Consider the following 26,306-nt stretch of genomic DNA (forward strand, 5'->3'; position numbering starts at 1 on the left):
AAATCAAGAAACGTTGCAAAGGAGTACACACGCGCTATGTGGATACGCATTTCAAAATGGACATCTATAGAAATTGTATTGTTCAAAATACAATTCCCCGAGCAATATTGCTGGCAATTTGTTCCCTCAACTGCAGGAACTTGACTGTAAATGTAGAACAAATTGCCATGAGTACCATTACCGACAAGGTCTATGTTTGTGAAGACGGAGTGACTACCCTCCCCCTTGGGCACTATTTAACTTCAGACCGGGCCGAATGTGTTATCCATAGGGAAAGTCTCGGTTTGAATAAAGTCCAATAAAATTTTCCCAAAACCTTGGGGGGATGGGGGGCTTCGAGGCCTTGGGGGGGGGGGGGGGGGGCTGGCGGCCCAGGGGGGGGAGGGGGGCGGCCGCCATTACCAAAGTTATCTTTTTTTTACTTAGAGCAGATTTTTTTTGTAAATATACATGTTGCATTGAAAAGAAAAAGTGATATTATTTTAAGTGATTTTTCTAGTGCATTTTTTTTATAAATAAATTTAAAAAGTGTATTTTTCTTTGTTTTCTGTAAAGTGCTGTTTTTTTATAATACAAGAAATATGATTCTTTACTGATTTTGTTCTTGAACAGACTAGCGGTAGGGAAATTATTTAGTCATTATACAACTATAGTCTACAGTTAGTTGTCCAGGTGAACTATTGAAGGGAACATGTATCAATTTAAAACACCATTCAGATCGTTTCTGTGTGGGCCCTCAATGTCAGGCAAAACAACACTCTTAACTAAAATAATTAAAGATTGCGTTAAAATGTTTGTGGAAAAGCCGAAAAATAAACACTATTCCTACAGTTTCTCACAATGGTCTTATGATAAAATATTATCGATTGCCACCAAGGGGCTGGCAAGGAAACAGGTTAGGATGGGACTTAATGTGATTAGAATTACGGAAGAATACTCAAAGTTGATCCGTAATAACTGGACTAAACTAACTAAGTAGTGGTCACAGGAATTGCTATAATTGTTAGACAGTCGTTGTCAACATGAACATATATTTATTATTCTTAGTTTGTAAAATGTCATTCATGAAAGCAAATATGAGCGACAACCAGCATTGAACTGCATCCACTTTATCATCTTCAGAGTTATTCATGATTCCTACTCCCTAACGACTCTCAATAAACAAATATATCCAGGCACCCCTAAATTTCTGCTCTCAGCGTACAATCAGGCAACAAATAAACCCTAAGGCTATATCCTATTGGATCTTAATCAAAATACACCCGAGGATTTGCGTGTAGTCACAGATATTTTTGACAATGAAATTACAGTATATCTCCCCGTCAACACTAAAAAGACCTATTAGTTGCTATCATGACACTGAAGAAACTACATGCAAATAGACATCTATTTTCAGTTGTAAGTACTTCAAAACCCTCGCTTAGGAAAGCCATACTCAAACTTAGTATTGACAATGACTTCATTAATCTAATATCAGAACATTGTTTAAATCTGACCAAGGGCAATGTTCAACTGCCAGAAGTAGCTTAGCAACAGGCAAAGCAACATCGTTCCATTTACGTACATTGGGCTCTAGAAACAAAGGAAAGAATTTTAAAAAGAAACGACTTCTTCAGGTGGGTGGTAACTTTTTCACATTTTTACTACCGATAATTGCAGGACTTGTAAACTGTTTTCTCTAAAGAATGGCAAAACCCTATGAATTGACTCCAATAGAACTCGCTCTCTCACCCGTGGAACACTTTGAGAACAATGTAAGTAAATTCATTGAAAACGCGAATATTGAGGATGATAAAAAACTGCTTTTACTTCAAGATACACTTCGCCAAGTGGACAGACATAAGCCCTATCGTGTGAAGACCAGTGGTATTGATCACAAAAAAGAATCAACTCCTCTGCATTCTGCTGCTGCTTCTGGAAAACAATAGAAGAGGGATTAACCGGATTCGATTGTAACTAAATCCGGTACTCTAAGACAATGATAATATCGGTAAAACAGAAAACAGCTCATAGTCTATCTTTTAAACAGTGATCATGTTCAACTTGAGAGCAATGGGGAAGAGATTATAATTCAGGGCAAGAGCTATAATCTACTTGATTTAATCTATGATATGGTTAAATATCGTAAAGGACTACTATCATTTGACAATCATCTATACAATTTTCTATAAGCATTAAATTTCTCCAAAAGCATTAATAGCAATAGGAAAATTCTAAAAAAATTAAATGAAACTGCATCAACAACATCGACAACAACATTAAAACATGAAGAAGAACATAAAGAACGTTTTTAATCAATTTTGGACAATACCAGCACACCTAGTGGAAACTTGACAATTGTGGGGAGGCAAAAGCTAAAACATATCATGTCATCATCAACAACCGCAACTAGTATACAAAAGAGTAGCGGACGTTACACAACGTGTTTACGTTCAAAATTGTTGAAGTTCTGAAAGGTGTTTATGAAAATATTGATGAAGCGGGGAGTTTAAGTTCCCCAACCACTCTTTCCAAGGTCACTGGTGTTCACACTAAAAGTGTACAGGACTATCTACAAAATGAATCAAGTTACACTCTGCATAGAAATCACAGACTTCGTGCTAATCAATATCGAAAAACTAAAGCCTTTTCCCCATTGCATATAATGCAAGCAGATCTCCTAACTCTAGATGAGATTCAAAGCCATCACAATACACCGTACAAGTACATTCTACTTGCAATCAGTGTTTTTAGTCGCTATGCATATGCAATTCCATTGCGAACAAAGAGAGGCGTTGAAGTTGCTCAGGCCATTGAAAGTATTCTCGAACAGGATTCGTATAAAAAAATTCAAACGGATCTGGGTAGTAAATTTGTTAATCCCCATGTTGCAAAAGTACTAGTGAACTATAGTACTCTGCTCTATTAAAGTCACAGCTCCGTAATGGCTGTTTTAGCCAAAAGATTGATAAGAAAATGTTTGATTTTATTTAAAAGATATTCCGCGCTTAGAAATAAGTCTTATCTCAATCATGATTTAGTAATGGTCAGTCCTATCTTTTCTCAACAATTCTATCATTCTTTTTTAAATTCAGTCTCACCGAAAGCTCATCATTCTGATCGTGATAATTTAAGCCCCTTTTTTAAACAATATTTCAATGAAACGATTGCCAATAAGAAAAATCAATTCAATGTTGGTGATACTTTTCGAATTTATTGAACAAATAATGTTTTTGAACAGAGGACTTACTTGTGGTCCACCGAACTTTATAAAGTGGCAAAAATCCTAGACACTAAACCCATAACTTATCGTTTGCGCGATACCAAATATAAAGAGATTTTCGGTGGCTTTTATGACTATGAACTACAAAAGGTTAAAAATAATAGTGAAATCTATCAAATTGAAAAGATATTAAAGAATCGTACTCACAGGGGTAGGAGACACTTACTTGTTCGGTGGCTAGTATACAACTCTGATTTTGATTCTTGGATCGGTGTTGAAGATATTGACAATTCCCAATGATTTCTATGTAACATTTATGTCCAACGTTTCCGATCCTCTCTACAACGACTTGAATACGACAAGTGATTTTTGGACAAAACTCTCCCCCGCCATCAAATTTGACAGTTCGTATGAAGGGGCTATTGTCAATTGTATTGTCAAAAATACCTATGAAATCCTCAGAAAGGATCATGTGTATTATATAAAAGTTATACTATTTTATTGGGCACTCTGTGTCGACTATGAATGGGTTTAAGCTCTTAAATCTAGAGAAAAGCCACATGCAATTTAAAACATATTGAATATCATGATATGACAGATTTGTGTCATACGATCAAAAGAAAAATATCATATCATAGGAATAGTAAATTCCATTTGAATTATTCATTGGAACACGATAGGATTTAAATTACCTCAACTGTTGACACTGAAATAATAATTCTCAATGATAATATGAGATACGCTATTGGCTTTAAACAGAATATGATCAATGGGGAAAATGCTGGCATCGTTTACAGGATGAATCAAGTTATTTTTGCTGATTATCCGCCTGGTTTCGCCTCGGACTCTTGCATATTTCTCTATGCATCCTTTGTGGAAACACCGAGAGTCGGTAATTCAAATATACTCCTCCTACGTTTTCTTGAACGAAAAACAACCCATGAACTTGTTCGTCACTATAATATAAAGCATCTTCAGTATGTTCCTGTAAACACTTCGTATTTGGAACTCTGTCAGTTAACACTAAGAAGTGAATTGGGTGATCCTCTAGCAATAACAAAAGGCTTAGCAGTGACTACATGTCATTTCCGACCCATTGTCGGCGATACCAGCACAATCACCTAAAATGAACAATAAAAGAATTCCATTTGTCTGTCCCGATATCGATTGCTATGTTGGTGCTCTGAGTCCACGTCAAATAGGTAATGGATTGGACTACTACAAGGGGCGTACTAAAATGTCTGGCTATGGTGTTAGTAGCTGGTTGGCTAGGCTATTTCGTTTTGCAATACCCCTTGCCATAAAATATCTTATGCCTGCTGAATCAAATTTTGCTGCCTCCACACTACAGGACTGGGGGTCGGGTAAGAATTTCAAGGAGAGTGTTAATGAAAATATTAGATCTTCAACAAGAGCCGTTGGTGAGTTTTTAAAATCTCAACAAAATGGGAAGGGATTGAAAAGGATGTGTGCAGGTCATTCACTCATCAGGCTCTACCCAGGCGAGAACCGAAGGACATCAACAAGGACTTTGAGGAATAAAACAAGGAAGACCAATAAGCAGAAGAAGAAGAAAAAGAAAAAGATTGTTAGATCAAAGAAGGATTTCTTCTCTTACGATTACTTATTTCCTAAACTAGGCGGCATATCCGTCAATCAGTTCCTCATTAAATCTATTCGATTCTGATAATGTTCATGTCATTTTCAAGTATGTCTTCTATGAAAAATTTAACCCCCAACATCCCCTCTCGGAGAATACACACTTTCAAATATTTTCCAATGAAGACTATTTCATTGATTTGTCATCAACATTTATTGATTTAAATGTTGTGGGGAAGAAAAAGTCAGATAAAACAACTCCAACTGTTGCCGACGGTCTCTCCTACGAAAACTGTATTCTACACAACCTATTCAAACAAATTACTGTATTTATTAATGGTATATTGGTGAGCACTAGAAATAATTTATCCTACTATGCAAGCTACATACAATTTATGGTAATCAGACCACAAGCACACAAAACGTTGACAGGACATTAATTGTGCTATGAATATCGATACGGTGTTGATATTGATGGTGACTTGACTACAGCAGTGAGCCAGGAGTATCATATAGCTGGACAATTAAATCATTAGATATTCAATATATCTCAATGGTTACCCCCCAATGTCAACATTGACATAAAGTTGCAACTAGCCCCGTTAAGTTTTATTTTTAGAAAAACACTTCCTGCAGCATCCGATGCAAATGTCTTTATTACATCGGCAATTCTTCACGTCCAAAAACAACAGGTTATGAGCTCTGTTGCATTGGCAGTGGAAAAGCTAAGAGCAAAGGCAACAACATTAAACTTCTTATCCCCCATACGATCACCACCAAACGTCGCAGCACCTCCGGCTCTCGTGTCTATACCGATCCATCATTTATCAATGAAGAAATCGAATCAAAATTGGCTTTGACACTTATGAAGAGTGACAGTGCCGTTAAAACTTGTACTGAATCACTTCAAGATTTCAATTTTTTCGGTCTATCTAGCCTTGTGAGAAAAGTGAATGATATTCCGCATTAAGCTCTATTATTTGACAAATAATTCTGTAGAAATCTGTACGAGTTGACACTCTAATCCCTAGATCATGACTCTCAACTACTTGAAAATGGAATAATCTATTCAAAGTTTTAAAAAGCACAAGAGGTTATTGTTTTGGAATTGTTGGGGACTCATGACATGAGCAAATTACAAATAAGGAATGTACGTTTAGAGTTTACATTTGCCGATGCTTTGACTGAGAGTATCACGCTAATATCATTGAGTCAATTTGAGACCTATTGGGAGATCAGACCCGACGGCAGTGTTCTACTAGACCTAGCACCATGAATACAAACCAAATAATCAATATATTTAGTATGGATCCATAAATGTCCCAATACAAGTCCTATTGCACACCTTCGGACTTCGTTGAAAACATTACAAGTGTTAACGATGCCCTCATGATTGTTTATAGCAGCCCATCAATATTAAAGACCGGCCATTGGCTATACATCTTTCTAATAGCTAAGAATATTTAATTTTTGGATACTCTTTGAATATCGTAAAAATTATACATTCAATACATCAGCAACTTTATTGAAAACAGTGGGAAAACCATAATTCAAAATCAAAGAATAGTACATGATTTAACAACTATGACATGTGACTGTCATGCACTACTCTTTTTTATGTTCAGATGTCATGGCTACACCTACAAGCAGTTTCTCGATATCTACGTTGACTTAACTCGATTGAACGACTTTCTAGTGGAAAATATACTTACAAGCGTATTTAATATTGATTTTAGTGCCCTACTAATAAAATGTTCTAAAAATGTATTTGGAATTTTTGGGTAATAAAAGATAAAAATTTATATACAAGATAAAACAACTTTTCTATTCTTAAGACTGAATCTTCTACTATTCATATATATCTGTCTATCACAATTGGTATAGATAAAGTGTTCAATTTAACCGTGTATTGACCAGACTTAGGTCATTGTCGGAGAAGAAATTTCTACGGTAGAGTAAGGCATAACTCATGTAAGACCTCTTTTAATTATCGATAATGCTATTCTCATGTATTCCATAGAATTCATAAGTTTAAATTGGTCTGTGTTAAGCAATTTCACAAATAGTGTCCAATCACATTCCGTCACAGCCAAAGAAAAAGCTGTGGGATTATAATCGTAGTAGTAATTGTCTTCACAAAGATGACGTCGAAACCATATTCTTTTGTTGTTCCAACAGTTGAATCGACGACCTGGCTCCTCCTCCTAGAACAATGTAAACCCCCGACAATACCAATCTCCCTGCATTGAACTAAAATCACTCTTAGGATTTTTTTCAATTATACCGAGTTATGTATTCTCCCACTGAATACATTTATCATAATGGCAATGGAGCATAGGTGCCCTCTAGGATGAGAGCCACAAACCTGTTCAAGAGAGGAAATACAATCTATAATTTGTACTGCATATCCTCTATGCAATTTACACGGGTTTTATAATCTACACTTTTCATCATACTCATCAATCATTGTGCAATTCTCACATGATGACCAGCTGTCCAGTGTGTACATACATAGCGGACATATATGGAACATTTTTTCATGTGTTGACACACTCACTGCCAAAATTAAACTGAGCTAGCAACAACAAAAAATTGTCTGAGATAGAGAGAGGAGTAAATCATCCTTGAACGCCATCTTTCTCATGAAAAAAGTCCTAAATTTCTAAACTAATGTTTAAAAGCATATCCACATTATCATTTTGCCGTGTCGTGATCAATATATCAATAAATTGTGTAAATGCATTTGGACCACGATGTAGAAGTTTCATACGATAGTCTAATGATGGGAAATCACTTTTAATTATATCGACAAGCATTCCCCTAGAACATATCTTCCTTTTGAATAGACAGCTTTATAAAATCGTCATCTAGAATCAAACGTTTGTCAATAAGCACAAGCTTCCCCATGATTCGCTTTTTCTCAAATCTATCCATTTTTTAGTCCTAAGAGTCTCACAACCAACTTCAGACTAACCAGAATTTTTTCTGCTCTAAAAAAGATAAGCTAGTCTACAATAAAAAGAAAAATACCTTTGATTTAGAAACAATTTTATTGAGCGTAATTGCAAGAATATTATTCACTGATGCATTTTGTTCTCATCAATATATTTCGATAGCACATCTAATGCTGACCGAAGTTTATTTATATGCACAATATTCACTTTTCCAGCAAAACATAATTGCTCCTCCTGCTTAAATTTGCTTAATGATATCACGTATCTAGCATACATATCGTCCCATTCAAGGCATAGTCTACAGCCTCCGGTTATTTCCACAGCCACATTGGGTACTCGTATATCGTTGCTGCTGCTGCCGGCTCCATCATTAATCTCCAATAATGTAAATGCACCACTCATTTTTCTCTACTAATATCCTCTCAAATAAACTATTCTCTCTGAATTCAATTCTCTTACTAATATGAATTGCAATGAAAACCATTCCTTTTATTCAAATCCCAACTACCAATCAAGTTATCGTATATGGAGTAACCTCCGCTCTCTCTCTCTCTCTGATTGGCTCCTAAAAAAACGGATGTTGACTCAAAAACCAGTCTGATTGAGTTATATAATTACGACCATACTCTCAAAACATGTTAGACCACATTATATTTTGCCAACTTAAAAAAAAAAAAATGTCTACGTAAAACTGTGTGAGGGAGTACTGACTCCTCTTTGAAAAGGTGTAGAGGGCCCGTAGAATAGAAGGGGAATTCTTAGGGCATCAAGTAAATCTCTTTGAAAGGTGAAAAGTGCCCTAAGGGAGGGTCTAGATGAAGCCCATTCAACTTGGTACATTTTTGTGGCTCCTCGGAACTCTATAGAACGTGGTTCCTATGGCCTCAAGCAAATAGCATGGTAATTCCTAGTGCTGTACGCAAATAGCATGGCGAGGTACTAAGGAACGTGCTGTACGCAAATAGCATGGTAATTCCTAGTGAGGTACGTAAATTCCATAGATACACCCTACTAATATATATGAATAAATAGATCTTAAAGCGAGTAATGCTTAGATTGAATATGAAAATCAAGCTTAAAACAAAAAAAAATATTTTGCTATTGAAGTATAAATGAAACTTAAAACGAAAAGAAATTAAATAAACAATTAATGCAAACAAACATACAATAGATATTACTGTAATTGAGTAAATAAATCTTAAAACGAGTGAAACTTAACCAAAATACCCAAACTTTTACCCAAACGATACCCAAACTTTTGTTTGTAGTGATTTTTGTTCTTTTCAAGCTTGATTTGCATATTCAATTTAAGTTTCATTTGTATTTCACAAAATTTCAACAAAAGGTACAAGTCGTTGTGAAATTTATCTAGGAAATACTTAGAAAATTCCAACTAACTGGATTTCAGTTAGACTGGATGTTACTAATGAAACCAGACTATTTTTGGAAGAACAGCAGTCCCATTATTAAATCAATGGGAATCTAATATTACATTCACCTTTTAGAACATAGTAAATCATGCTTCTTCTTAAAGATTAATGCAAGTTCCAAAGGAATTCAAGAAGTGTTGGAGATGTCTATAAAAAGCTTTTGGCATGATAAAGTATACACAGGATGGGCGTATACACACAAATCTGTTGGGGGGGGGGGAGAGAGTTATATAAAGAATCTGGGAATCATGATGGAAATCTTTAAATTTCAAAGGGGGGGGGGTGGCTAGAGACCTTCTTCCTGCATGCGGGCATGCTACGGCACATCTGAGGTAATTCAAATCAAACAGATACGGTAATTTTCCCTTTTTTTTATGGACGATACATACTGTTTTATCCCTGCTGCTCCGACTGATAGGGTCAAAGAAAATCCTTCATTGACATATCTTTTTCATTTTGTACGAGCTCAAGGTCCAATTGATTGAAATTATCACATAAATTCGTAGCTTTAAATTGCATTTCAAACTGCCCTAAGTGGCTGGAGTTGTTTTTGGATGGTGGTTGTTGTCCTGGGGTGTTTGGCAGAAGGTTATTTTTTTTTTTTTTTTTTTTATTAGATTTGGGTGTTTCTAGGAACGTTTGTGTAGGTAAACACTAAGCGTTAGGAAAAATGAATTTTTCCCCCTAGCGTAGTGATTTATATTCTGTATGATTTATATTTTAATTTATTATGTTGAATAAAGTCAAATTAATTGCTCAGAACTTCTTTTCTTGTGTTTAAAAAAAAACAAACATTTTAGTTGTAACGTCCGATCTGCATGCAAGTATAAGGTCTCAGTGAAGGAAGGGTGACTGAAAATAAAAATACTGGAAATGATGTGCATAAAATGTTGAAACATTGTGATATATATCTGCCCAGATTTACGAAGCTATCTAGAAACCCTTGGCAAATAATTAAATTGCTGTATTCTGCACTAATTTTTCTTTTGACTGAAAGAGGGGTTCAAACCCTCATACCTGACGTGGATTACAGAACTAACTCTACTTCAAAGGATAGTCTGAGTCTGGTTATATTCTGAAGAATGTATCATCAGAGGCAGCACAATAGCACTGTCTAAGTAAAGAACGATGTTGGCACAATGTATTCTTGGCTATCTTTTATACCAGGGCACTTCGTATCAAAGGAGTTGTCGAACAGAGTTCGAAAAGGGCTCATTCGATTGGAAATCGGAAGGGCTTTTGCCCTTCTTAACAATCTAAAGTGATTAGAGGGCAACAAACACCCCCCCCACGCGCACCATTTCCCCAAGCAAATCCAATCAAAATTTTGAGATAGCCATTTTGTTCAACGTAGTTGACAGGTCCGGAAATTATGTCTTTGGGGATGGCACTCCCCCACAGCCCTCAGGGCAAGGGTTTTAAGTTATGCCCTGGGGGCATATAAAGTTTTTATAGAAAGCATTGTCGGAGAACTTCAAAACGGGCTAATTCGATTGGAAATTCAAAGGGCTAGTGCCCTGTTTAATAGTAGAAAGTGAGTGGAGGGCAGCTAACCCCCCTCTCATGCCCACCATTTCCCCAAACACTTCCAATCAAAATTTTGAGATATAAATATTCTTCAACGTAGTTGAAGGGTCCGGAAATTCTGTCTTTGAGGATGACACTCCTCCCACAGCCCTCAGGGCAAGGGTTGTAAGTTATGCTCTGGGGGGATATAAGGTTTTTTATAGAAAGTCCTGTCGTAAAAACTTCAAAAAGGGCTCATTCAATTAGGAATTGAGAGGGCTAGTGCCCTTATTAATATTCGAAATCGATCGAAGGGCGAATATCCCCCCTCCACCCCCATCATTTCCCCAAACACTTCCGATCAACATTTTGATACAGCTATTTTGTAGAACGTACTTGAAGGGTCAGGAAATTATGTCTTTTAGTATGACAACCGCTACAGCCCTCAGGGCTACGGTTGGAAGTTATGCCCAGGGGGCATATAAGGTTTTTATAGAAAGTGTTTCGTAAAAACTTCAATATGGGCTCATTCAATTGGAAATTGAGATGGCTAATGCCTTTTTTAATAGTCGAAAGTAATCGCAGGGAGAGTCCCCCCCCACGCCCATCATTTCTCTAAATATTTCCGATCAACATTTTGACATAGCCATTTTGTTCAACGTAGTTGAAAGGTCTGGAAATTATTTCTTTAAGGATGACAACCCCCCGTAGCCCTCAAGACAAGAGGTCGTAAGTTATGCCCTTGGGCACATAACGTTTTAATAGAAAGTTTTGTCGTAGAAGCTTCAAAAAGGGTTCTTTCGATTGGAAATTGAAAGGACTAGTGCCTTTTTATTAGTGGAAAGTGATCAGAGGGCAACTTACCCCCCCTCCCCATGCCCATAATTTTCCCTGACACTTCCAATCAAAATTTTGAGATAGCCATTTGTTCAACATATTTGAAAGGTCTGGAAATTACAATTTTGAGTATAACAAATCCCCCCAGCCCTCAGGGCAAGGGTTGTAAGTTATGCCCGAGGGGCATATAAGGTTTAAGGATCTAGGCAATGTCATTGGCGATAATTTAAAAAAAATCAGAGGTAATGGGTTATTTGTAATAAAGAGCTTCAGATCATCAATGTGTTATTTTTCCCCTGGCCACTTTGTTAGAAAGGGGGATCATAGAAACTTTGAAGGGGCCTCATTCAATTAGAAATTGAAAGTTCTAGCGCCATTTTGAAGAGCCAAACGTGATTGAATGGCAACAAGCACTCCTCCCTTTCGTGCCATTTTTCGCTACCCAGCCCTTCCGTAACGCCATTTAATCAAAGTCTTGAGCTAACCATTTTGTTCAAAATAATCCAAAATCCAATAAATATGCCTCTGGAAGACCCACAGAGCCCCTGGAGCAAGGGCCGTAACTAATACAAATTTTCAGAAAAAGACCATTTTTTTGTCCCTGATAAATTTATAACTTACAACCATATGTCCTTGGGCCAAGAGAGACCTAATATGCAAAAACAAATTGGGATACGATCATCCCCACAATAATTGGCTCCAAAAAAGGGATAAAAACGGCCTTTTTCTTATGGGCTCCAAACTTGTATAAGGAGAAGTAGTATACTTTCAGGCTGTTATAGCAGAGGGTCAAGTGCAACTCAAATTTCGAATTAGTGAATGGGAGAGGTAGATCAAGCGACACTATGTGCACCCAGGTAATCAAAACACCATGTCTGCAACACCTCGACATCAAGAAACTACAGACTGATGTTTCTTTTGCTTTTAGGTTTCAATAACCAATTATACTTCTCCAGGTAAGTTGCCAGCCAATTGGGGATACAAAAAATGGACTTATTTTGAGCATTATAAATCGATTGGGCATTTCTTTTTTTTATAATACCTTTTGTCTTCATTGTCTTTGAGGTTCCCCTGTCTTTGTGTACACCCCCTGTAAGACTAAGCAAATATGAGGAAAAATCTGAGAAAGTCGATACAGCCAATCTTCAGAATATTCTTTTTTCATTCAGGTCTACCGGGTCCTGTCTACATGCCCTGTCAGTTACAAAATTATCAGAGACGAACAATATTTTGGGTCCATTTTAGGGTAGCACAAGCCAAGACGAACTTCCGTTTGGGCTAGTAGTTCAAAAACTAATAGATGCAACGCACACATATAATATTGTTGCCCTTGTTTTTTTTTACCCTCTAAAAAAACACGGAGACCCCTTGCCTCTTTCCTCCCCCAAACACTCTAAAGGTTTCATCTCAATCCCTGCCTATATTTCTCAAGGTGTCACCTCCTCTATAAAGTCCTAATTTAAAGTCAAATTAGTCACCCCAGTACGCCCTGAAAATTGCAGCTCAATCTCCCAAACTGTTATTGACATAATGTAGATACCCTATTTTGATAACCAAAGTATGTGTAGTTTCTTTCGTTCTAGATCGCTACATCACTGAGAAAACATTCTAGTTCAAAAGGGGCCCATAGTGGCAAAAAAATATAATAGGTTTATGACAAAGCCCTTAAACTCTTCCCATTTGCCTCTCCTCTAAGTCAAGATTTGAAATCCATTTGGTCTCCCTATTACTCCCAGAAAATTTAAGGTTGATACCCCAAGCCATTCCTCGTATAGGAATTCTGTAAAATCCCTGTAGTATAAAATTTCCCCTGGATGTTTCATCCCCCGGAAATTTCCTACCCTTTTGAAAAATACTCCCCATCGAATCTCATCCCAAACACACCCCCTCCCACCCCCAAAAAAATGTCTGTATGCATCCCAATAACAAATACTATACGTAAACAATGGGCAAATTTCATAACTTACAGGCCTCTCCCCACGGATTATGGCTGATGGGGGCTATGTTACCTCTAAAGACATATTTATTGGATCTTTCAACTATGCTGAACAAAATGACTACCTCAAAATTTGATCGGTCAACTTTGTGGAAAAAAAGGGGCGTGGGAGAGGGGCTAGCTGCCCTCCATTCCTTCTGGTCATTTTACAAGGGCACTAGAACTTTTATTTTCCGTTTAAATGCACCCTCTCCCGATCTTCTAGGAAAATTATTTTGATATGATCACGCCTGGAAAAAAAACAAACAAAAAAGCAAATAAACACGCATCCGTAATCTTTTTTCTGGCAAAAAATTTGGTTACTATTGAGCCGTGTCGCTCCTTACTTACAGTTCCTTAGCACGAACTGTTTGATTTAAAAGATGTAGCATGTGTACAAGCTAATGCTACATTACTTTGCATCAGAAAAAAAGACTTACTATTATTTTTATTGGTAAAACCATGATAAAAAACATGGTAAAAACATGATGGTAAAAACATTTTGATTCTGTCTAGGCACCGAGTGACTGCCACATAAGACACTTTACTAATTACTATGAAACCATGTCATCATACTGCATTATTGTCATTTATTCTGCTGAAAAGTTAGGGGTGGGGTATTAGTGGTGTTGAGGGGTTCAAATCCACCATGTGTCGGTCGTAGCAACACTTAATCTTAGTAAGATTAGCGGCTTTCTGACATTCACACTGTATACTCCAGTGACAGCCCCTGCAAATTTTTCGCCCATTCAACTATAATTATGTCTCCTTGTATTCAGAAACCGAAATCAACTGTTATTCATCTCATTATTTAGAGGGACGGCTAAGATCATTCACATACACTGGAATCTAGTAAAAAATTTGGAAGAGCAGAAATTTAATAAAATCGTAATAACAGGCAAATTATATGACAACGCAGATATTACGATAGGTACAGTAAAAACCTTTCGATTTCACAGAATGGATTTTAGGAGGGAGATAGAGGGGGCTCTTGCCCGGGTTGTATAAATTTTAGGGGCGCAGAATTTCAAATAAAATATATAACGGTTTTAATCATTTATAATTTTTGAAATTTTATTTTTTATTAAAATAAAGTAGAGGGCACAGTTGGCAAAATTTTGTTAAGAAATGAAAATTTTGTTAAAATTTGGCCTGCATATTTCTGGGAGACAAAAAAGAGTGCGCTAATTAATATTTTGCCCCGGATGCAAAAGAGGCCAGAATCACCACCGAGATTTCAGGAGAGGGTTCCCCTGTTCTAAGAGCCCGCGTAAATCTGCGACGTAGGTAGTAGAGAATAGAAGTCCTCTGAAACTAGATTTTTTTTTCATTTTGGAAAATCTTTAAAGAAACAATTTACTAATGGTGTTGATGGAGAGATTTTAATAAATTCCATAGGCAGAGACATCCATTTCGAAAATGGTAAAAACGGCTAGACTTCTTGCTGTTATTCATCCGCACTCTCAGCAGTACGTAACATTGTAAATATGACCAGCATAAAATATACATTGATGCCTAAATTCATGAATAACTAAAAGCTATACTGCTAGCTTCAGGGTTAGAGTTGCTCCGGACTCTACTAACAAGCCTGATTACCTCTCATATTTTCAGTCAGTGGTTGATTTATACCCAAATGCTTCGCTGTACTTATTAATGCTTGTGGACTTGTGAAATTGTGTCAACTATTCCTTCTTAGAAAGTGATCAGTTTTCAATTAACCTGGTGCTAAAATATCTCATAAATAATCAGGCTGCAATTTGCTGTGACAGCACAATAGTGGATCTCATTATAGAAGTTGCTAATATAAAAAATTGCACAGTGAATCTCCTAGAACCGGTATTGGATTACTGCTAAAACGGTTACTATTTTTTTAGATTTAAGCAGATAAAATTACAAATTATTTGCATATCTGTTGCCGAATAATTGGTGGTTGTCTAACCGCAAATACAGCTTATAAGAAAATAGGTGACCTTTCAAGATAAAAACATCATGGAAACGAAAGGAATTCTGTTCCCGAATAATTTCTATTAAGAGAGCTATCTAGTGTTTCTGTAATTTCTGTGCAAAGCTAAACACATCGACTTATTCTTAGAATAAAAAATTCTGCAAGTAGTTGCGTTTTAAGATTGGGTGTACAGAGGACAAACCTAATTGGTAAATGCTGCCTCGATACTATGTTGTGCTGCAAATTTTTGTATTGCTCTTATTTTGCGCTTTCTTCCGAACGTATTAAAACGTAAATGGGAAACACAATTTGAATTCCAACCTCGGATTCAATTTTAAATAGGCTAACTAAATTGGTCCTTTATTCAGTCAAAAATAAGGGGTACAAAAAACTCAGGGCACATTGAGTTCATTTCCAATCACTACATGGGATACGCAGATTGGTGCACTTCCATTAACGGTGTTTTAGATGTGGGTATGGAGCAGATTCAGTCTTAAAGAAAATAAGAGGCCGACCAATGCATCAAGAATTTAACTTCATGATCAATATGAATTTGTGAAATTTTTATAGTTTTGTTTACGCACAAAAATGGATTTTAAGAAATCAAATTCAACTGAAGATCTCCGAAAAAAACCTACTGATTTATCTCGAAATAAATCTATGACCTTACCACTAAGGCCATTTAATAGCAGGCACCACTGGTGGAAGGTCTGCTGGGTATATGGCGTAAATACCCGGCAGGTTCGTGAGAAAAAAGCAATACCCAGAGGGTTGACGACGCGAAGTTTACCGAAGCAACCAGATTCTGTGTGAGTATTTTTGTATCAAGTGATAACAGTGATTTTTAATCAGATTTTTTTTGGATGTAGGTGTTTAACCGGATTTAAATTATTCACGTTTAAAAGGATGAATTGGTAAGATGTAATACGGTACTGCATTAAGTTATGAATTAGTTATTGCTTGCCTTTAGGCTGAGAGTATCGATACCTTGATTTGCAAAGAATGCAGTCTTTAGAATACACATAATCCCTGTACTCTGAAGGCAGCGGTCCCCATCCAATAACCGTCCAAAACTCGATATGATTTTTTGCATTTAGGTCTTAAAACAAAAAGTAGCAAAACCAATCTTACTTTGGTAAAACTCTAGATGATGCAATTTTTTGTCATCTTGGAAAGTAGCCTATTATTGTAGGCCTATATCAAACAAAGCAAGCTAATATATACGCAAATTTTCCGATTACGGTAACTCATTAATGTGATAACTAAGAAATAGACATACCTTTAGAATCAAAATTTCATCATGAGTCCAAATGTAACATTCATTTGCGTCGGAAATGAACTTTACCCCACCCTCCAAATTTGCAGCCTGAGTTGTATGTCTGTACTAAAATTCTCCGTAAGCCACTCTTTTCTTCAAGTTGATTTAACAGTTTGTCAAAGTAATGAAGAGTTGATATCGTATGTACAATTCAGGGTATATGTTTCCACATTAAGGGGTGGGGGTAAAGTTTAATTACAACGCAAATGAATTTTATATTTGGATTCAGGATGCAATTCTGATTCTTAAGGTGTGTCTATATCTTGGCTATCTCCTTATTAAATAAATCGGAAAACTTACCCAGAGGTTAAGATAGTTAGCCTAGGCCTAAAGACGCTTTGGCACTTGTGTATTATAGCGACAACGCTGTTGTTCTTGATCTGTTGTAAAACCGGTTTCTCTTTTTGCACTCGGAGATAATTAGCCTAGCCTGAGTGAGATAAACTACTATGTAGGTACGTTTTAGTTAAATATTTAACGTATAGAGCTGGTTAGGTATTTAATATGACACGTTCTGGGCGGCCTGCTTTCCACAAATCTCTGTCGTAGTTTCCATAATTTTGTTACTAAATTATTATATTTACAACATATTTTGGTATATTTCATTATGATTAACTTCACTTCTTGAGTGGGGTCGCTATAATACATAAGTACCGACAATTTTTCCGAAGCATTTTACCGCTCTTATACATTGTTTTAATTGTAAAGAAACCTTATTGACAACCTGTATTTATATCAATCTTAAGGATGTTACAACAATATATTGGAGGTTTGTCCATGGAAAATTTTGAAGCATGATAAAAATGAGGAAAGCATCTCATAGCATAGATAGTTGAGCTAAGTATCGAAATAAGTATAGGAATTAATCCGATCTAAGTCCTGTGTCATCGAATTCTTCCATTTCTTATGAAAGAGAAAGCATAAGTCCAAGAGAAGGCAATTTTACGAAAACAACAGAAATATTAAGGTTCTTTACCCCTTTCATCTCCTAAACGACATTGCTGGAAGTGAAATTCCCAAATTTTTCTTTGTATTTGAGTTGCAGACACTCCTTCAAACATGCTATTGTATTCTTTGAAAACAAATCGTATAAAAAATCCAAAATCTTGTTTCTTAAGAAAAATCGAGGTACTTGTCTATTATATAAAGCACACTCGAGAAGTGAATTTTGGTGAATGCTAATGAAATAAAACAAAATTATGATGCAAATATAATAGTTTAGAAACACATATGGGCTATATATTTGCAAATTGCCTTCCCCCTAGTGGTTTAACTAACCTAGGTACCTTCCCCCCTAAACCCCAAAAACTAATGTTTAAATATTATATAAACCACTGTTTGCAATCTCGGCATACGATTTCTCCGTTGAAATAACATGTTTGACTAGTTTGTTTATCATCTTTCCTATACATCATATCGCGTGGATTCGAGCTAATAGAACAATACCAAAAAATATGATGAGAATAGAATACTTTATTAGCAAAATTGCGAAAACTACAACTTGGAAATATGCTCCCAGAACGTAGAAATGTCTTCAAGAATCGTGTTAAAATGAACTCGGCCTTCAGCCTTTACTACCGTCCGTCACATGTACTCTACTAAGTATGTATGTAAATGATGACGGGATGTATATCGGTGCCGTTTGTTCCTCCACTTTGCGGAACCCCACATTCTCTCCACTTTTTAGGTAGAGGCGCCGGTTTCTGGGTCGAGAAAATTATTTTTGTCGTTCACTTTCAAATGAGTGAAACCTGCTTATTCCAGCTCAATTGTGTTGTAGCCCTTCCAACAATCTGAAATGATTCTTGAAAATCCATGATGAGACACTATATTCTATCATTAGTCAAAGCAAAATAACCGTGTCCTTAAGAATCGCGTTAATAATGAACTAGGTCAAGAATCACGTTAATAATGCACTTTTCTTTGTTTTTGAGACGGTCAGCCGACGCCGAAGCTCCCAATTTAATAATTCACAAATGACCTTCACAATTTTGCTAATAAAGTATTCTATTTTCATCTTATTTTATTGTAACCAAACTTCACTTCTCGAGTGTTTTATATAGGCTAATAGACAAGTAAATTGATTTTGAAAACAATTATCGCTGGTATTTTTCTCCAAGTATGTTCATGTAGGCCTCAAAGTCACTTGGTTACGTTGTCTCAATTTCTTCAGTTTCGTTTTTTCTTCACATCTGTCAGCTAATTGTATCTCTCAAGATCTATATCTTGTTTTACAGTTAAGTTTTAAGACAGTTTTAGCCAAGAGCAAATCAGACTGATGAACAAGTGCTTATGATTTTTATATTACAAAGAAGTCAGCCAAAAACTCCCAAAGAGGTTCTCATGAAGGAACAATGATAATGATAGACTCTGAGGCTGGCAAAGCTTTTTTTTAACGATTTCTGAAATAACTTCTAACCTTATTCCTCTGGTATTCTTTCCAAAGGATACCTTAGCTGATAACGCTGATAAAAAGAAATTAATAATAATGGAAAATATGTCGTTTGAAATTTCGGGCCCTGAAGTTTAAACAATATTTTGGAAACGAACGTCATACATCAAGGCAATATCGAATTAAAGGACATAAGTGGTGGTACCAAAAGTGAGTTACATTCTAGACAGTTTTGAGAACCACATTTTTATTTAAGGTCATACTAGTAGCATTCACTTGAAGCATATCTTATATATTCAGAAGGATTTTCCCCCTGAATGATTATCTTGCTTTGTATATTCGGCAAGTGTCCATAACTCCCAGCCAACTAATAATCTGAAACTAATGCAAAGTTATACGACTGGCACCTGAAGTCAAGCAAGTATTCCTTATATAATTCATAGGTTTTCGTCCTCACAAGAGAGTATATGCTTCTTTTTCTTTTTTATGTCTGTCATTCAACAAGCTCTGCTGCTGGTAGTTTCATATTTAGCTGGATAGGAAAAATAATTCTAAAGGTATATAGCCTACAGTTGAAAATTGTCAAAATAGGCTATCATTGCTTAATCTTTTCAAAGTCGTTAAAGCACCTGATTTATAAGCTAATGATTGCGTGTAGGTAATGGGATTCAGGACAGCAACCCGACTTGAGGTTCCTTCTTCCAATAGCTGATTAATTGTTCGATACGGATGTCATACCATAAGTGTAGTGGACGGTTTAAAATATGAAGCTATTCAATTTTGAATTCATTTCATTGATCAATTCATCAATATCTCAGGCGCTAGTGTTTTAATCATATGGTTTAGTAGTGCAAGCCATTGATGCATGATTCTGTGATGCTGTATTTTAATGATAGACAACTTGAATTATATTGTATTGGATTTAGTAGGAACCGGATCTCTATCATTTTCTCTTCAAAGAAAAAGAAGAAGCACGGTACTGTTCTAATATCTGTAAAACACGCGAGAAGTGAAGTTTGGTTAATGCTAATGAAACAGAACAAAATATGATGAAAATATAATAGTTTATGAACAAAATTGGGCTATATTTACACATTAGGGAGCGGAGTGGGGGTAAATCATAGCATATGTTAAATACGTAACCTAACCTAGGATTTTCCCCCTAAACCCCAAAAAAATAAAGTTTAAATATAGTTCCCAGAGTGAAAATCCCCTGATTACTTGTTTATACAGTATTAGATAGCGTCAGATCTTTGCTTTTGTCGAGTGGATACCTCGCGTGTTATACAGATATTAGAACAGTACCAGAAGCACAAATAGGAGGCTATTGGTGTAAGCAGGAGAGGGGTTTTAAGGGTGTAAGATGGACAGGCAATTAAGCCTCGTCACAAATGAAAGCGCAACCCCGCTGTAAAAACACGGAACAAAATTTGCATTGTACGTGAACCTGAATTACTGACACAAATTTGGGAGATAAGAGATGAAGAGTTACTCAATGTTCTAGGCAAGAGGGTAGTACTTGTGCACGCTTTCTGAACTCTCGGAGGTACAAAGAAGGCACGATGAGAAATACCAAAGATGGTTGGACTGGAGAAGCCCCCTATTTATTAGAGAAAAAAGTAACCTTATTAGGTGATGAAATGATTATCTATACTTTGAATCGCTATAAAATTGTATTATTATTTTGTGGGAAGAAATATAAAATTGAATATTTAAATTACGCAAAATAGACTTCGCAGGATTACTAGCTCTTGGGCGATAAACATATCAAAGATTTTTTAGAGGTATGTGCCTGTAGCCAACTACATCCCTCCTCTTTACCTTCCGCTTTATTATCAATCTCAGGGGACTCCTCCTATCCTTGAATGTACAGATATAAATTATAACTCCCACTCATCTCTCGTTATTACACTAAACGGTCATAGAAATTTTTCTGCACCTGGGATCGTCAGTATTAATGTCATAGTTAATTATTAATAACAGTAAACATGCTGTATATCTTTATTTAATTCTAAAAATTATCTCGATGAAGAACCAGTGAGAATACGTTACTGACACTATGATATTTTACGACAGGATGGTCATACACCTGAGGGATTGGCCGAGCTAACGTAAACAAGAATGTTGAGGAATTTTTTTGGATCAAAGAGGCTGTTCCAGACTTGGTGGTCGATAGGTTCTTACAGATGCAAGAAGAAACGATGAAAAAATAAGGCTCATCTAAGTCAGGGGAAGAGGAACAGTTGCCCATCCAACCTCACCCACTCCCAGTGATCCACTGTTGCGATTTTGTTTGATTTTCTATATTTTTTTATATATAATCTACAGATTGTTGGCATTTTTCGAGATTGGTCTCCTAAGATAAGTTGCTGTCTACGTTCATGGCCAAGAGAGGACTTCAAAACCATGTAATAGCTTGTCTGGTTGATAACAAACCGCTAATGGGTCAAATCTAGTTAATATCTATCATTCAATGACACAATTTTTCTCTGCGACAGAAGATTGATAATATCAAAACCAGTAGTCGATTATAGTACCATATTATAAGATTATAGTACTATTTCGAAGCAATAGTAGAGATATTGTCAAAGTGCCAGTTTCTCTCATTTTGTACCGTAAAAAAAAATTGGACTCGAACAAGGCCAACGTGCTACTGAGCGAGAATTCTTTATTAGTCAAGCGTTTTACAACTGTTGAATACTTAACATCCTAGTTTCAGAGCCCATACACCTGCAGCATCCTAGTTTCATAGCCCATACGACTCATACGAGCCCATACTGCCACTCAGCGAAGCGAGTATATTTGTTCCTACAAATATATATAGCCCTGCTGTCCACACAAAATGAACGGCCGATAGTTGACTTGCTCCGGCCGATAGTTGACTTGTGTGGGGCCTCATTCATTGCACAATATTACGTAATGACGCGCCAACTGATAAGCAGTTAATTGATATATTCTTCAGGGGGCCCCCGAAACCAATTAAATGCATTTTCAAACCAGTATTTTTTAGTTTTATGAAAGATCCTTTGGACTTTGGAGTACTATTAAAAAGGGAAATTTACCAGCTAACCTAGCATGATTTGAAAGAATTGGACTAACTAGCCATGTGTCTTCCAACGGAGTGAATATCAGCGCGCAAAACAGGGGATTGACGAAGACAGCAGCCTCCCTCATGTTTATGTTAATCAGTTTTATTGTGTAAAATGAATTTATTGCTTATGGAATAGCGGCAAAGCTTAAAACGAGTCAGATCGCATGACTATTGAATACATGAAATTGATAAGAAGTAAAACTTTTTTTAGATACTTGAGATTGCTATGAACAATACAGTTTCAGCTCACATATTTTCAAAAGCTATCTGTACATAAAACTTCGCAATTACCAACTGGTCGTTCCTGTTTCATTCTAATATGCCTTCACGAAAGCACCGGAAATAGCAGAAGGCAGTGGTAATCAAGGGGGGCAGCAATTCCTCTACATTGGATAATTTCAATGCATTTCAGATTTTTTAGCGTCGTTTTTCCCTTTCATTCGAACAAAATTAGTCTTTTAAGAACCAACCTAAAATACGAAGTGAAAAACCAAACAGTTTTTAGAAGAATGTTATTTCAGGGACAATCGGCAGGGCCTCTGAACGCCTTAATTCATAGTCCTGTTTAGTAAAAATCAGCCACCCAGATCATACTTTCGCGGTTGATCATTATTTTTTAATTTCTCTCATATTAAAAGTGATTTAATTTTACATGAACTCAAGTTACTTGGCATCATTCTGGTGAAGTAGACTTTTGACCAATCAAAAAGTATTCCCATGAGAAATTAAAACAAAATTCACACGGCGCAATCTTTCAAGCAAAGTGTTTGCAGTTTTACTCTTATTTTTGTTAAAGGAATTTGCATTTTCTAAATCTTAAAAAGTGGATTTAATTCTAGGAAAGAGTGCTCATTTTCTTCTGAATCAGGAAGGTCTATCAGCCAATCATCTTTCCCGGCTTTTTCCGAGCCATGCGTCTCTGGTATGAATCAGAATGGATTGCCTATACCTGTGGACAATCGAATTAAAACAGGCGGTTATTCAACGCCATCTCCAAGTGGCACTTTTTTAGCGGATGGCACTCGACACTCTCATTCTGACGACGACTCAGGCTGCGCTCTGGAGGAGTATACATGGATACCACAAGGCCTGAAGCCAGATCAGGTATTTTTTTCTTTAGTTTGGCTGTCTTCTTTGAATTTGATAAGTAAAAAAAACTTAACCATAAAACCAAAGAAAAACCGTAATGTAGATTAATACCATCACAAGATATCTTGAGCTCGAGGGGCTGCCCACTTTCCGCCTGATTCATCTGATATGAGATTACTCCTTTTCTGTTTATATTTGTGAAACTGACTACAGAGTAAACTATTTACGAATTCAGATCCCTTTCGGTGCCTGATCTAAACTAAGAAGTTGGCAAGTAAGATGATTTATTTTATCTATTTACACGTTAACATCAACAAAAATAGCACATGTAAGGCACGCTTTAGACTATGGAAATATAATCTCAGGGTCCATTTACTGAAGCACAATCGCAAATTTGAGGGTTAAGTAGGTAGATAGATAGATAAATTCATTCAGCAACTCAACAGCAAATCTAAAAAATAAAAGCCCACATCATATGGGCTCTATGGCCAGGAATGCAGAAAAAAAGTACCAAGTGGACTTACGTTAACATTGAAACAGAATGTTTATCATGGAAAATGAAGGAAGTTCAGTAATCAACATAACTAATTTATTTCTTTTAATTGAGTCATTGTTTATAACAAAACGCATTAAATAATTATGTCTGATTTTGAGGGCTATTACTCTCTTTGACCCCCCACCCTCATTAAAACTTGTGTCCCAATTGCTGCTCATTAGCTGAATTTGTTGAACTGTTGGAGCTGGGCAAGGTGTGAAAGATATACGAGATATTAGACCCAATTTTCTTTTGTTACATCTCACAAAAGACTTGCCGGTACGGATTAGGATTGTGCGTTTGTATAGCCATAAGGATGAGAGTGGTGCTTAATTATTTAGTCTGTGATAATGATTTGACTACTGGTTTTTACTAATGGGTTGTAATACTTGGCTTTTTGCTGGTGGTAATTCTAATCAAGTACATGTGTGTGTATTTCATTTTTTTGACTGCTTCTCATAACCAGTAGTAGCTATTCGCTGCAATAGCTTAAATCGTAGACAGCTTGAATGGGAATTACTCCATATTAGTATTCCTTTTTTAGCCTCTGTACTTGGACGATCGGCCGTCCAAAATCAAAACGCATTTCCTATAGAAAAAAACCTAGCGATAAATGTTTGAAGTTGCTAGGTTACATGGAAAATGGCAGGAAAATCAGTTTAATATTCGGGCCATATGAAGAGCAAGTAATAGGATTGATTTTAGAAGGTACAAATCTATCCTTACGGGATTTCTGAGCCGTAACTTCCAAATAGCAACCCTACACAAAAAGTAAGATAGGCCTACTTGGATTCTGCGCCAAAAAAGGTGCTTGCAGCTTTGTAAAAGTGTTTTCTTTGGTAAAACAGTCCTATTAAAAGTCACAAGCATAGCATTGAAGTAAATTAGAACTGTAATTAGAAAAAGACAAGATTTACGAGCCAAAAACTGGATAAACGTGAAATCGAAAATAAGGATGCCAGAGAAGTTTTGTTAGTTCAAAATTCATCAAGTTGAACATTTCACATGGGTCTTCCTTTGAAATATCGAAGTTGTTTCCCAAGATTCCTTGGGAGAAAAAGTTGTCTCCCAAAGGGGGTATGTGTGTCCCTGATAATTTATTTAATTACCTCTCTCCTAAGAACAATCAACAGTAAAAAAGAACCTAGTTTTGAGTTCATTGGATGGTTTCTAAGATGCTGACCTGTAACTGTCTACAATGGAAGCGCTGTATGGTGAACCTAAGCCAATCGTATGTTTTGCAGGGGATGTATTTTGGTTTTTGGTTGACAGGATTTACCTCAGCCAAAGCTTTCAGCAATCATCGGAAGGTTTTTTTCCAAGGTGGTCTGACGCCTAAAGAGTGATGTTTTAGGCAGAAATTTAAAACTATTTCTTTGGAATTAAATCTTCGAATTGGAGGAGGGGAAAATGCTTTTTTTTAAACAATATTTTTTTTTTATTTTGGAACACTTCTTGTGTGTTTTAGTCAAACTGACCGTACAATCGATACTGGCTATCACTTAAACTATCTTTTTGCGCTACCAAATTTGTGAAGAATAAACGGTTTTTATTAAGAATCCAGTAGTCACGCAAGAATTGTATTGCGTATTACCCGGAAATTCATATGAGAAGCTGTATAAACAAAGGGTTTCTCACTCCGGGAACTATATTGAAACTTTAGTTTTTTTAGGTTTAGGGGGACTAAAAGGTACCTAGGCTGGGTTAGGTTACGTATTTAATATATGCTATGCTCTAACCTCCCCCCCCTAATGTGCAAATCTACAGTTCAAATTTGTTTCTGAATTATTATATTTTCATCCTATTTTGTTTTATTTCATTAGCTTTAACGAAACTTCACTTATCGCGTGACTACTGGATTCTTAATAAGTACCGAATAAACTATTATAATAGAAATGACTATAGTTATCGATTTAGCTATCCATAAACTTCAACTATCTACTAAACAACCATAGATAATTCTCATAAAAATTCGTACATACCCTCTTTTTTAATTATATTATGTTGACCATGCCTTTTCAAGTGAAGTTTGTTCGTTTACTGAAATCAAATTCCTCCCTAAAATATTTAATCCAATGAAAATTCTTTTTTTCAAGTTATTCTGCCCTAAAAAAGCAGTCCAAAATTCCGCTTGGGTTTTTATCATCATAAAGAAACGACCATCTGTCTGATTGTTAGTGGCAATTATAAACTATACCCGACAGACGAGGTTTTAGGTTCGTTATGCAGTCTTTCCGGTCTTGCCTCCGTCTTCTCTCTACCGCATTCCCTCTTGCGAAAGGTTTGTAGTAAACCTTCGCCCTGATCATTCATTATGGGAAGTTTGACAGATTTCTAGCAGATCGTGCTTGTGCTGGCTAATTGATGCGGGATTAAAACAAAATTGAGATCTGAAATGAACAATGCAGATTAAAAAAAGAGGCTCATGAGTAG

General features: G+C 36.3%; 1 protein-coding gene across 3 annotated transcripts in view; it reads left to right on the top strand.

The window, feature by feature from the left end:
- The window catches only part of LOC148946959 (uncharacterized), a 154,667-nt gene that overhangs the window by 29,931 nt on the left and 98,430 nt on the right, over window positions 1-26,306 (top strand). The window contains exons 1-2 of one of the 3 annotated variants that reach the window (XM_089096761.1): window positions 15,146-16,257; window positions 23,089-23,353. In XM_089096761.1, the coding sequence (XP_088952887.1) occupies window positions 16,037-16,257; window positions 23,089-23,353 (486 nt within the window). In that variant the 5' untranslated portion in view covers window positions 15,146-16,036. The other 2 variants (XM_089096762.1, XM_089096763.1) reach the window with 2 other exon arrangements.

This window comes from Artemia sp. Qi Xiang Cuo, chromosome 11, assembly GCF_049724085.1.
Source record: "Artemia sp. Qi Xiang Cuo chromosome 11, ASM4972408v1, whole genome shotgun sequence".
In the NCBI taxonomy this organism is placed as follows: domain Eukaryota; kingdom Metazoa; phylum Arthropoda; class Branchiopoda; order Anostraca; family Artemiidae; genus Artemia; species Artemia sp. Qi Xiang Cuo.